General features: G+C 43.9%; 1 protein-coding gene across 1 annotated transcript in view; it reads right to left on the bottom strand.

The window, feature by feature from the left end:
* Window positions 1-4,999: 4,999 nt before the first annotated feature.
* Window positions 5,000-12,008, bottom strand: part of LOC144671753 (RPA-related protein RADX-like) — a 38,808-nt gene continuing 31,799 nt past the window's right edge. The window contains exons 14-16 of the mRNA XM_078533769.1: window positions 11,153-11,473; window positions 10,171-10,356; window positions 5,000-7,423 (exon numbers count right to left, since the gene is read on the bottom strand). Coding sequence (XP_078389895.1) covers window positions 7,293-7,423; window positions 10,171-10,356; window positions 11,153-11,473 — 638 coding nt within the window. The 3' untranslated portion in view covers window positions 5,000-7,292. The remainder of the gene's footprint in view (window positions 7,424-10,170; window positions 10,357-11,152; window positions 11,474-12,008) is intronic.

Here is a 12,008-nt window from a genome sequence, read left to right as displayed (position 1 = left end):
ATGTGAAAAATAAAAGCAAAAAAACTCCACTTAAAAGTTCTGATTTTTTGGTTTTGCCTACTGCCCTTTTGAATTCTTGGTGCATTGACCTTTGTGTTTTGTGATCTAATACAGTATCAAAATTCAGTTCAGATTTTGCAACGTATCTTCAGAAGCTATAGCACCCATTCAGATGTGAATGGTGTGGCAGTGTAATAGTTACAGTGTTAAACTTTTAACCCAAAGGTTGAGAGTTCAAATCCCAAATATTTTTAAGCACCAGAGAAGTCTGTCACCCAGTCAGTCACACTGTCAATGGATTGTTAAAAAGGCAGGGTCATGAGGGATATAGCTCTTCATTGCCCCAGTACTTTGCCTAAGTGACCGGTTCTTCATGTGTGTACTTGGACAGTGAGTTACAGAAGTAGGTCATTCTGCGCCGCAGAACAAGGGTCAGTGTTCTGTAAAAGTACAACATAGGGTCATCTGTCACTTGTTTCTATGGGGGTTGCGGTTAGGGAAAAAGGAAAAAAAGTGAATAAATAAAAAAATTGGATTAAAAAAGGGGCAAAGATGGAGGACACAGTTCATGGTCTGAAGCTGTTGATCTCGATGTTAAGTCCGGAAGGCTGTAAAATGCTTAATGGAAAGATGAGGTGCTGTTGCACCAGTTTGCATTGGGCTTCACGGGAACATTACAGCAGACCAAGGATGGACATGTGGGATTTGAGAGCAAGATGGTGAGTCGAAATGGCAACAGGAAGGTCTGGGTCATGCAGAGAGCCACACAGATTCAACTTTTACTCTGTTTCTCTCTTCACAGATGCTGCCAGACCTGCTGAGTTTTTCCAGCATTTTCTGTTTTATCATAGATTTAAGATAATTGGTAAAATCAATGGCTACTTCAGGAAAGACTCACTCAGCGAGTGGTTAGGATCTGGAATGCAGTGTCTGGGAGTGTGGTGGAGACACGTTCAACTGAGGTACTGGAGGGGGAGTTGAATGATCTGAAAAGGAAGAATATGCAGGGCTACAGGGAGAATGTGAGGGAGGGGCACAAGATGAATTTCTCTTTCAGACAGCTAGCACAGATGATGGGCTAAATAGCCTTTTCTGTCCTTACTCTTGCCATTTGTGTAAATTTTTCCTCAAGTATTTAGCCAACTTTTTGAAAGTTATTGAATCTGCTTCCACAAGGCCTTTCAGGAAATACCTTTCAGATCATCATTTGTTGTATAATTTTTTCCCCCTTGTGTTGCCTCTGGTTCTTTTGCAAATTACTTTAAATATGTGTCTGTTGATTACCAACCCTTCTATCGTGAAACAGTTTCTCCTTATTTCCTCTTAAACCATTCATAACTTGAACACTACTTCAGTTTCTTTCCTCTCAGAACACTATCAGGCAGCTGATTGGTAAGTAGGGTCAGGTGGGTACTTCTACTTTTTCTACTAATTAAACTGCTTCAGTCTATTAGCTTAAACAAAATAAGGTGAGGACTTTGGACTGTAGTGGGAGTGTTTGGAGTGGAATAAGGCCCCTAGTGTAATTAATATTCTTTAAAGGGAGTAACTAACGAGCTTAATCTAAAGGGAAGTCATGCGCCAGAGCTCGCACCGTGATATGCTCCTGTGCTATGTAGGAAGTCTTGGACGCTTCCAGTATCCCTGGAGACCATATGTGCAGGAAGTATGTCTAGCTGCAGCTACTGGCTAACCACATTTTGGAGCTGAAGCTGTGGGTGGATTCACTGTGGAGCATCCGTGATGCTATTATCGTGGACAGCATAGCATGTTCAGTGAGGTTACACTGCAGGTAAAGATTGCGGCCCTGTGGCCGTCCCCCTCTAACAGATATACTGCTTTGGATACTGTTAGGGGGAGACGACTACTCGAGAAAGCAGCAGGAGCCAAGTCCATCGTACCATGGATGGCTTTGCTGCACAAGAGGGAAGGTAGAAGAGTGTCAGGGCTATAGTGATAGGGGAATATTCAAGAAAGTGATAAATTTTTGGATATTAGGGCATCAAGGGATATGGAGAGAAAGCAGGAATATGGCATTGAGATGATCAGCCATGATCATATTGAATGGCAGAGCAGGCTCGAAGGGCCAAATGGCCTACTCCTGCTCCTAGTTTCTATGTTTCTCTAATCTCTCCATGTAATTGAAGTTTTTGATCCCTGGTACCATTTGGTATATATCCTGTATCACCTAGACATCCTTCCTAAAGTGTGGTGCCCAGAATTGGCCATTATAATCCAGTTGGGCCCTAACCAGAGTTTTATGAAGGTTTAGCATAACTTCTTTGTTTTTTATATACCTATTTATAAAGCCACATTTTCTGTATTTTTTTTTAAACAGCTTTCTCAGCTCGGCCTACCTACTTCAAAAATTTGTGTATACACACGTCTCTGTTCCTGCATTACCTTTAAAATTATACCATTTAGTTTATACTGTGTCTCATTTTTCCTATTAATCACCACACATCTCTATATTATTTCAACTGTCATGTGACTGTTTATTTCACTATCCTGCGTGCTCCTGAACACTCATTATCCTCAATGTTTGATTTTAAAGTCATCGCCAAACTTTGAAATTAACTCCTGTAAACAAAAGCCCATGATATAGATATATTTAACTCTTTTGGAGTCAAACAATTAAACTAAATTAACAAAATGAGGAATAAAGTAAACACAGCCCCTAAATTAAGATGGCTGTAAAACCAAAGACAAAGTTTAAAGAAAACTTAAGCATCAAACCAAAATGTGATTAATAGGGTCGATAAAGCACCCCAGTCCCCATGGTGCCCACCGGGCACGGGAGGCCTCGACAGTGCCGGCAGACACCGCGTGCTCCCTCTCCAGGAACACCCGGCCCTGAATGTAGCCGCAGAAGAGGGGGCAGACAGTCGGGTCGGACAACCCCCTCAATTGCCCGCTGCTTGGACTTGTTAATGGCCAACTCGGCCCGGCCCAGGAACAGGTTCACGAGGAGGTCCTCCTCCCTCCTGGCCCCCTCTGCATCGGGTGCCCGTAGATAAGGAGCGTGGGGCTGAAGTGCAAACAAAACAATAATAAAAGGTTCTTTAGATAACTGAAAAGGGAGTGCAGTCTATATATATATATATGAAAAAGAGCAGTGGTCATGTTGACCACTAGGTGACAGCATTGTGTACTTCCCTCCAGCCTGAAAAACAAATGTTTACCACCACTGCCTCCTTTCTGTCCTGTAGCCAATTTCTCAGGTCTTTGTAATCTTCACAAGACTGTCAGTTTGCATATTAATAATGTTCACATCCCAGGGAATGATTATAGCTATTTCTGCACAATTTGTTCGTTTAGCTTTGTGCTTTATCAATGTTCATTGTGGTACACAGTGTTCATCCAAATGCCTGTTAAGTTACTACTGAGTGAAAGCAGACCCAAATCATCATAACTATTAAATTTTATGATTTTCTACACTGCAGTATAGCTAAGCCAAGGTGCATACCAGGGTGTTGGTACTTCTGGTAAGTCATCCTTTGGAGATGTGGGAAAGTTTCGTTTTTTTGGGGAGGTGCAGGGGAAATTAAATTGACCTTTGGCCAGAAGTCAATGACTTACAAATCATGTGGAAAATTTTCCGTTTCTCTGGCAGCATCCCGTTTGCTACCCCAGCTGTGCTCTGCAGCCTAGAGGGATGGGATCCTGGGTTGCTCCTGATCAGTATGGCGCAGTTCCACAATGGACCATTTCGGGGAAGCACAGTTCATCTTCAGTCTCACGGTGCCTTCTGTTGGCCAACTGGCACTGAAATAATTCCAGGACAAGTGGCTCTGGCTCTACACTGCAGTCTCTGCAATAATTTGGAAGTGTGAAAATTTTTTAGCAACAGCAGTGTTTGATAACTGGGTGGAAAATAGCTGATCAGAGGAGCTTTAAGAATGAATATAAAGTACTGCAGAATGAGCACAAGCATCCACCAATTTTTGAATAGACTTCGGGGAAGCCAATTTTGTTCCGGCTACTATCGGAGATTTGGGAGCAGACTGTACAGCGGAGAGGATCTCAAATAGCATTCCAACTGTGCTGTTCCTTTACCCTGTCTGAGATGGGGCAGTGGTTCAGGAGATGTTCCAGATACAAACTATCCAGGACATAGGCAGCTCTTCACTGATGGGAGAGGAACAGGGAATACCCGAGTCGCCCTGCTGGCACGTAGACTTATCTGCCAGCTGTCTGTATTTTGGAAAGAGTTTATGTCCATTTAAAACCAACAGCACCCATTGCTAAGGCGAGGTAGTCAATACAAATTGACATGAGCCCAAAAATTGATCACGAGTGAGGTACTGCACACACAACTGAAAAAGGTCTACATGCTGGGGTATTTTCTCTGAGAAAAAAAGTTGAGGGGGGGCAATCTTTAAAATTATGAAAGGAGTTATTAGGATAGATGTAGACAAGATGGTTCTGCTTGAAGGAATTAAAAACTAGGAGTCATAATAATAAATCCAGTTGGGAATTCAGCAGCAACTTCTTTACCTGGAGAGTGTGGAACTTGCTATGACAAGGAGGAACAGCATAGATGCATTTAAGGGGAAATTGGATAAATATAAATCCCACCCACTTCCTTCCCCACCCCCCCACACTCAGACTCTCTCTCCCTCTGTTACTTTTTCTCTTGCTCTTCCAACTAACTCTATCCCACTCTCTTCTCCCTGGCTCCCAGTCCCTTTTCCCTCACTCTTATCCACCTTGATCTTTCTACTCATTCTCTCTCCCTCCCCCCACTCTCATCCCTCCTCAATTTCTCCTCAAAGCTTTGCCAACACAAGTCACTTGTTAACAATCAGAGGAGGTGCCAGAGGAGGATTCCTTTCTCACTGGTTTGGGCCACTGTGCTCACCCGACACAAATTCCCAATCCTCTCTGTTCTCCCTTTCTGTAGATCAATTCTAATTCATTTTTTTTTCACTGCTTCACTTGAATCTGCTCCCCCTCAGTCTGAAACAAAACATGAAGGAGTAAGATTACAGGACTTGGGTCAAAATGTACAAACCTTTATCAAAATAGTTGCTTGTTTAAATAACCTTTCACAATATACAGTAAATAAAAACAAGTCATGTAGAAGAAATCTGTACCAATTCATTAAACCTCTCACCAGGAACAGTGGACTCCAGCCACTCGCAAAGGTTTCCTGCTGATAAGGTAAAAGTACTGAAATTCTGTGACTACGATGCCAGAAGGCAGCAAACTATCAGGGTGGAGCTCAGGCTCATTCTTCGGGAAAAGGACACGCAATGATACAGCGCTCTTCATGACCTCAGAATGTCACAAAGTGCTTCTCAATCAACAATGTACTTTTGAAATGTAGTCACAGTTGTAATTTGTGCACAGCAAGCTCCTACAAACACCAATGAAATAAGGACCAGATAATCATTTTTTATGTGATATTGGCTAAGGAATAAATATTGGTCATGACACCAGGGAGAACACCCCAATGCTTCTTTGAAATAGTGGCCGCAGGATCTTTTACATCCATCAGAGAGGGCAGACTAGCTTCAGCATAACATTGTGTTTGAAAGACAGCACCCCTGACAGTGCAGCACTCTCTTAATACTGTTCTGGGAGTGTTGGCCTAGAGTTTTGTGTACAAGCCTTTGGAGTGGGATTTGAACCCATAACTGTCTGAATCAGAGGCAAGAGAGCTACCCAGTAGGCTACAGCTTGCAACACAGTGGCAATGCCCCATAGTCATTCCCCTGTATTTCTGGGTTGATGATCTTAACTCGGGCAGTAGTTACAGGGAAGGATACAAATTGTTTGAGGTGGTGGGTTGAGGTTAGTGTTACCTAATATTGCATGGGGACAGGACCAAGCTCAGTTGTGCTGTCCTCTGTGCTGAATAGCCCACCACCATCTAGGTTCATCCTTGAAGAATGGTGGCTGGGCTGTCAATCCTGATGGTATCAGACCCAGGCACCACTCAGTGCCCTCAAGAGCAGGGCAATAAAGCAATGCTCCCCCAAGAAACGGGACCTGTAGGGCAAAATGCTCAAATGAAAAACAGAGTGGGGAGGAAAACTAACTGATAGCAGCTTCAGGAAATTGGGCTTTTACACTCTCGATATTTGTGCAAACGTAACAGTTATGCACGAGGACTTGGGGAAAGATAAACTCAAGTATTTGGGAGACAGATGGGCACCTAGGGCTGAAATTCAGCAACGACAACTTTGAAAACAGTTTATAATTGGAGGGTTTGTGAAGAACAGTCAGAAAGATAAGGAAAACAATTTCTGAGTTGAAAACACTCCCCTTGGATTAGCTACACCCCGTCACCACCCCCACAACCCCCTTAAGCTGTAAAACCTCAGTGCACAGCAAGACTCCAAAGTCTGACAGATAACAACTGGCAAACCTCCTGCCTGATATCACCCCGCTGCTCACCAAAGAATCCATCTGCTGCCCACACTTCTCTATTTACTGTAACTAATCTGACCGTCTGATTTCTGTTCCTATGATTTTAAAATCTAACCAGTCAGCATGAAACAAAAGTTGTAGAAAAAATAATGTACAATTTACATAAAAAACAAGTGACTCAATTCCCTAGTTAGAGCAAGACACGCGTCAAAACAAACATTTTACTCCTACCCCGTTAAAATTAGTTAATTTTTTTCTTCCCCAAGTTGTTTTAGCCAGTTGTGATACAAATAATACATATAAACAAGTTACTTAAAAAAATACATACTTTTCTCCTGAGTCTCTCACTCTCCCACCCTTCCCCTGCCACCATGATACTAGGCCTGTCCTAGGTCACTTCAGATCAGCCAACTCAGAAGCTGCCAGATATAAAACCTGGGCCTTCAGTTAACATGTTAATCCAGTCTCTTCACCCATCAAGCCACTGGCAGAGAGATGATGGTAAACTTTTAAGCAAATTTTGCCCTCACTGAAGTGAATGAACACGAGGGCACGTGAGAGCCAGGTACAGCACAAGTTAGATACAGAATAAACTCCCTCTATACTTGTATCAAATGCTCCCAGGGCAGGTGCCCTAACAAACTCCCATATCCCGGTTTTCAAGGAATGGGTGAAGGGGAATTAAGAGACTAAGGGTCCCTATTCACAGTTTAGGAAGGTACTCTCTAATGGAAAGAGATCATAGATATTGATACAGTTCCATAGGAACAGAAACATAATTTCTTTTTAGAAATCCTGAAAATAAAACAGCATAAACATGAAATTAAAATTCCACTGAGACCCAAAACTGCATGTGATCCAGGCAAATATTGCTGGAATCAAGATGAGAAAACAAAAAATAAAAAGGCCTGGATGGTTCAGAGAGCTCTGTGCTGTACGTAGGCACGATTGAGAGCAACTTCAACACTGGTGCCTCCTTGGTTGCAGATGTCGAGGACAAAGATAAACAGCATTTCCTCCAGTCCAGCCGCAGATCTGAGAATGTCACCTGCCAATAAGCAAATCAATAATTTATACTTTAAATAAAAATTGTTGAGTCTGTTTTCCCTTCTCTGCATTGTTTGATTTTCAACAGTGAATCAGCTGTGGCTCAGTGGGTAGCTCTCTCTCACCTTTTGAGTCAGGAGCGACAAGTTTCACTCTAGAGATTTGAGCTCATAATCCAAGCACATAATGTGGGCGTTACCACACTGCAGTTTGTGGGATCTTGCTGTGTGAAAATTACAATGACCATACTTCAAAAAGTACTTCATTGGCTGTAAAGTGCTTTAGGACATCCTGTGGTTGTGATAGGCACTGCAGAAATACAAGTTCCTTCTTTGCTCTGACTTCTATGCTCAATTTTCTCTCTTGGTACAGGCCTGGTTACCCCCCCCCCCCATGGCCATGAGTGAATCCAGTCAGTGAGTTTCAGTGTGCTATTCAACCATGGAGTTCATCCACCTGTGCACTTTCCAGTAGTGCCTATTTGCTGATGATCAGGAAGGAGACACTATTCAGGACAAAGCAGCCCATCCACCACCCAAAACATTCACTCCCTCCACCGACACACCGTGGCAGCAGTGTGTACCATTTACAAGATGCAATGCAACAACTCACCAAGGCTCCTTCAACAACACCTTCCAAACCCGATCAGCTGAAGGGGCAAGGGGCAGCAGGTGCATGGGAACACCACCACCTGCAAGTTCCCTTCCAAGCCACTCAACATCCTGACTTGGAACTTTTATGACCAGTTCTTCACTGTCGCTGGGTCAAAATCCTGAAACTCCCTAACAGCACTGCGGGTGCACTTACGGCACATGGACTGCAGCGGTTTAAGAAAGTGGTTCATCACCACCTCCTCAAGGGCAATTAGGGATGGGCAATAAATGTTGGCTTTGTCAATGATGTCTATGTTCCATGACGAATAAAAGATTGGTAGCTGCTTTTCTGCTTTAGCCCAAGTCTGCTGAGGCCAACTGTGTGCTGCTAGCAACAGCAACTTGCACTTATATAGTGCCTTTAACATAGTAAAACATCCCGAGGCAGTTCAGAGAACTGGTTATTAAGCAAAATTTGACATCAAGCTGCATAGGGGAAGCATTAGGACAGGTGATCAAAAGCTTGATTTAAAGTAGGTTTTAAAGTTTGTCATAAAGGAGGAGAGAGAGGTAGAGGGGTTTATAGAGGGAGTCCCAGGGCTCATGGCCCAGGTAGCTGAAGGCATGGAGATCTCGAAGAGTTTTAGAACTGGATAGGGTTACAGAGATAGGGAGGGATTTGAACACAAGGAGGAGAGTTTTAAATTTTTAGGGTTGCTCGAACAGGAGTCAATGTAGGTCAGCAAGCAACAGTGGGGTGATGGTGCGAATTAGGATACAGGCTGCAGGGTTTGCATCAGATCAAGTTTAGTGAGACCAATTCCACGCTCCTGCCACTGCTTCTGTTCACTTTGTACAGGCCAAAATCAGACCTGCAACTTTACCGGCCTTAGCAATTTGCAAGTTAAGCTCGCTGAGTTGTTGTGGAAAGGTTTGGTTAGCAGATGAATTGCAGTCTCTTATCTCATTCCCCTCAATACTACAATAGACATGGGGCAAGAGCACCCTCTTCTGGCTGGAAAATAACATTGATCCAGGTCAGTCCCCTTCTTGCTCAGGGCCGGAATTTGGCTACCAAGGTGGGTAGCTCAAGCTGGACCCCTCTCAGTAAAACAGATTGTAAGATGCACAATTTTCGCTCCGGGCAGTATAACATAACGGTAGCTCTTGGGGAAATGTCAACAAAGAACTCTACTGAAACTGCAAGACCAGATGCTTTGTTTCTAACCCACGCCTAACAGTGAAAAGAATCCAGCAGATTTCTTTTAATTGTCACTGTCAGTTACAGCCTGTTTTTTTTTAAATTTAAAAATGCGGGGCATTTAAAACCTTCAGATTATGACAGCTATACAAACCTTATCCGCCTTCAATTGCGTTCACTTCTACTCCCACGCTGCGAATTAAAGATCTTGCTACTGCCAAAATGGGGTCAGCACTGAGTTCAAATGGCCCTGTTAAGTTTGGTTTTCCAACTGTGTGAATCCTGCCCCTTTTTCCCCTCCCAGTAAAAAAAATGGATCTGTCAGAAATGGGGGTAGGACTACATCCAGGTTGCCCCCACCCACCCCCCTCCATTTTTAATGATCCACAGACTCTTCCCAACTCTGAAAATCTGGCCCACAATCTCTCAACTGAACAGGCTCGGGCTCTTCGTTCTAGATGAGAAAGCTTACAGGTGACCTCAAGTGTTTAAAATTATGAAGGGGATCATTATAGTAAATGTGTAGAAGTTATTTCAACTTGTGGGAAAGACCAGAACCAGGGGCCATAAATATAAAAGTCACTAATAAATCCAATAGGGAATTCAGGAGAAACTTCTTTACCCAGAGAGTGGTGAGAATGTGGAACTTACTGCCTCAGAGAATGGTTAAGGTGAATTATATAGATGCATTTAAGGGGAAGCTGGATAAACACAAGGGAGAAAGGAATAGAAGGATATGCTGATAGGGCGAGATGAAGTGAGTTCACATGCAGCATAAACACCAGCATAGATCGGTGGGGCTGAATGGCCTGTTTCTCTGCTATACCAGGCTAACAAATGAAGAGTGGGGACTGAGATGAGGTATCAGTAAGCAGTTAGAACCTGTGCCCAGCGAGAGTCTGCACTTTCAGAAGAGGATAGAGGAGAGGAGAGAGGGCTAGAAGGAACATTTACCAGGAGAAGGTGGAGAGCTCTCTGCACTGTCCATGTCAACGTGGCAGCGCTGTTTGGATGCTGGCCCTCCATGAGCCAAAATGGAGATCAGGGTGTTGCTGTGCTTGGCAGGATACATAGCTCGGTGATCCAACCTGGGAACGATAGGGAGAAAGATGGTGTCTAAAGACAGTTCTTCATTTAGTCCTGGAAGTGAGAGAGGATAAAGTAATTAAGATTCTGGTTCAACTTCCCACTTTTCTCCAGCCGCTTGAAGGTAGGCTCCAGTCTTTGCTGAATTAATCTCAGCTGCTGGTTGGATATTCGCACCCTCAGACTGGGGAAGACAGGCTCCTGCTCCTGATCACTGTCTAAACCATCCCCCCCAAACACTGAGGGTGCAAGGTTTGGATAGGACAGAGATAGATAGGCTCAGTTCAAACAGAAGGCCCACAACCATCATCTCAGGGCAACCAGGGAGAGACAATAAATGCCAGCCTTGCCAGAGACACCTACATTTTGAGAATGATTTTTCAAAAATGGCTTTTATCTGATTGCTGTCCAGGTGACCCCTGGTAGAGCTCAAAGAGTTAATGCACAGAGGTCATGTGTGAACAGCACTTAAGAGCCATCAGGAGGGCTGCTACTACCAGCAGAATTGTACACTAGCAACACTCAGCACCTTCCAAAGAATCAAAACTGGAATCTACAGCACCAGAAGTGTAGAGGTTCAGGGCTCAAGGGTGGCTATTTCGCCCATCATGTCTGCCAAATCTTTGCAAGAGCAATTCAATACTAATCCCACTGCCCCACTCACTTACCATAGACTGGTATTCCAAACTAATCTCACAACCCCATGCTCTTGTCATAGCTTTCTATCAATCCAAAAATTGGTTTGTACGGGTTGGTCTGATTAGGATTAGGAGCTCCTACACAAACTGCCAATATGTGCTGATAATAGCAGTAAAACCCTGACAGACCTTGTTACCTAAGCTCCCTTTACCTAAAATGGTCACGGTGTAGTATCCATGGCAACATGCTGGTTCGCAGTGTTCCAGGTCCACTGTCTGATCGGCTGGGATTCCAGAAAAGCGTGAGGGCTGGAGACCAAAGGTTTGGAGGAGGAAGGCCTTGTCTCTGAAGTGGAAGCTGCGAGCCACCATCTGTGAGATGTCCCCGCGGTGTGGGAGATGCTCGTGCTGTGATGAGCAGTTGGCCAAGGGGAAGACGGGGTGGGCTGAGCAGGGGTTCGCTGCACTTGGCGTCTCCTCCACATCATCTGAGTCTGTGTAGAACTCCTGGCAAGCCTTGATGAAGTTGAGGTCTTTGAAAGAAGGAAGAAAGACTGCATTCATACTACTCCACTTTTCATGTTGAGACTGCTTCATATACAAGAGTTTATTTTAGCAGTGCAGTCACTGTTGTGTAAGCAAATGCAGCAGCCATTTGTACACAGCACAATGCCACGTGCAGCAATGAGAAAACAGCTATGAATATACTTTTAATGGTTGAGGAAGGAACGCTGAGCAGGAGACCAGGAATGTTCCCAGCTCTTCCTCAACTAATACTGTGGAATCATTCGAATTGAACAGATGGACACCGCCGATATTTAACATCTCAACCCTCAATATTGCATTAGGTTTTAGCCTATCTTAATCTTTGGATACAGTTTAAACCTACAAGATAAGAGCCATAGAAATTCAGAACTCTGGAGCTCAGCTTCAGCCCATCCTATCTGCCATCTCTTTGCAAGACCAATCCTAAACGGCCCCACTCACTTCCCATAGCCCTGCAAAAATCCCAAACTAATCCCACTGTCCCACTCACTTCCCATAGCCCTGTAACAATCCCAAACTAAT

This window comes from Cetorhinus maximus, chromosome 34, assembly GCF_964194155.1.
Source record: "Cetorhinus maximus chromosome 34, sCetMax3.hap1.1, whole genome shotgun sequence".
In the NCBI taxonomy this organism is placed as follows: Eukaryota; Metazoa; Chordata; class Chondrichthyes; order Lamniformes; family Cetorhinidae; genus Cetorhinus; species Cetorhinus maximus.
The sequence above is the reverse complement of the archived record's forward strand: the minus strand, read 5'-3'. Positions and strand labels throughout refer to the sequence as shown.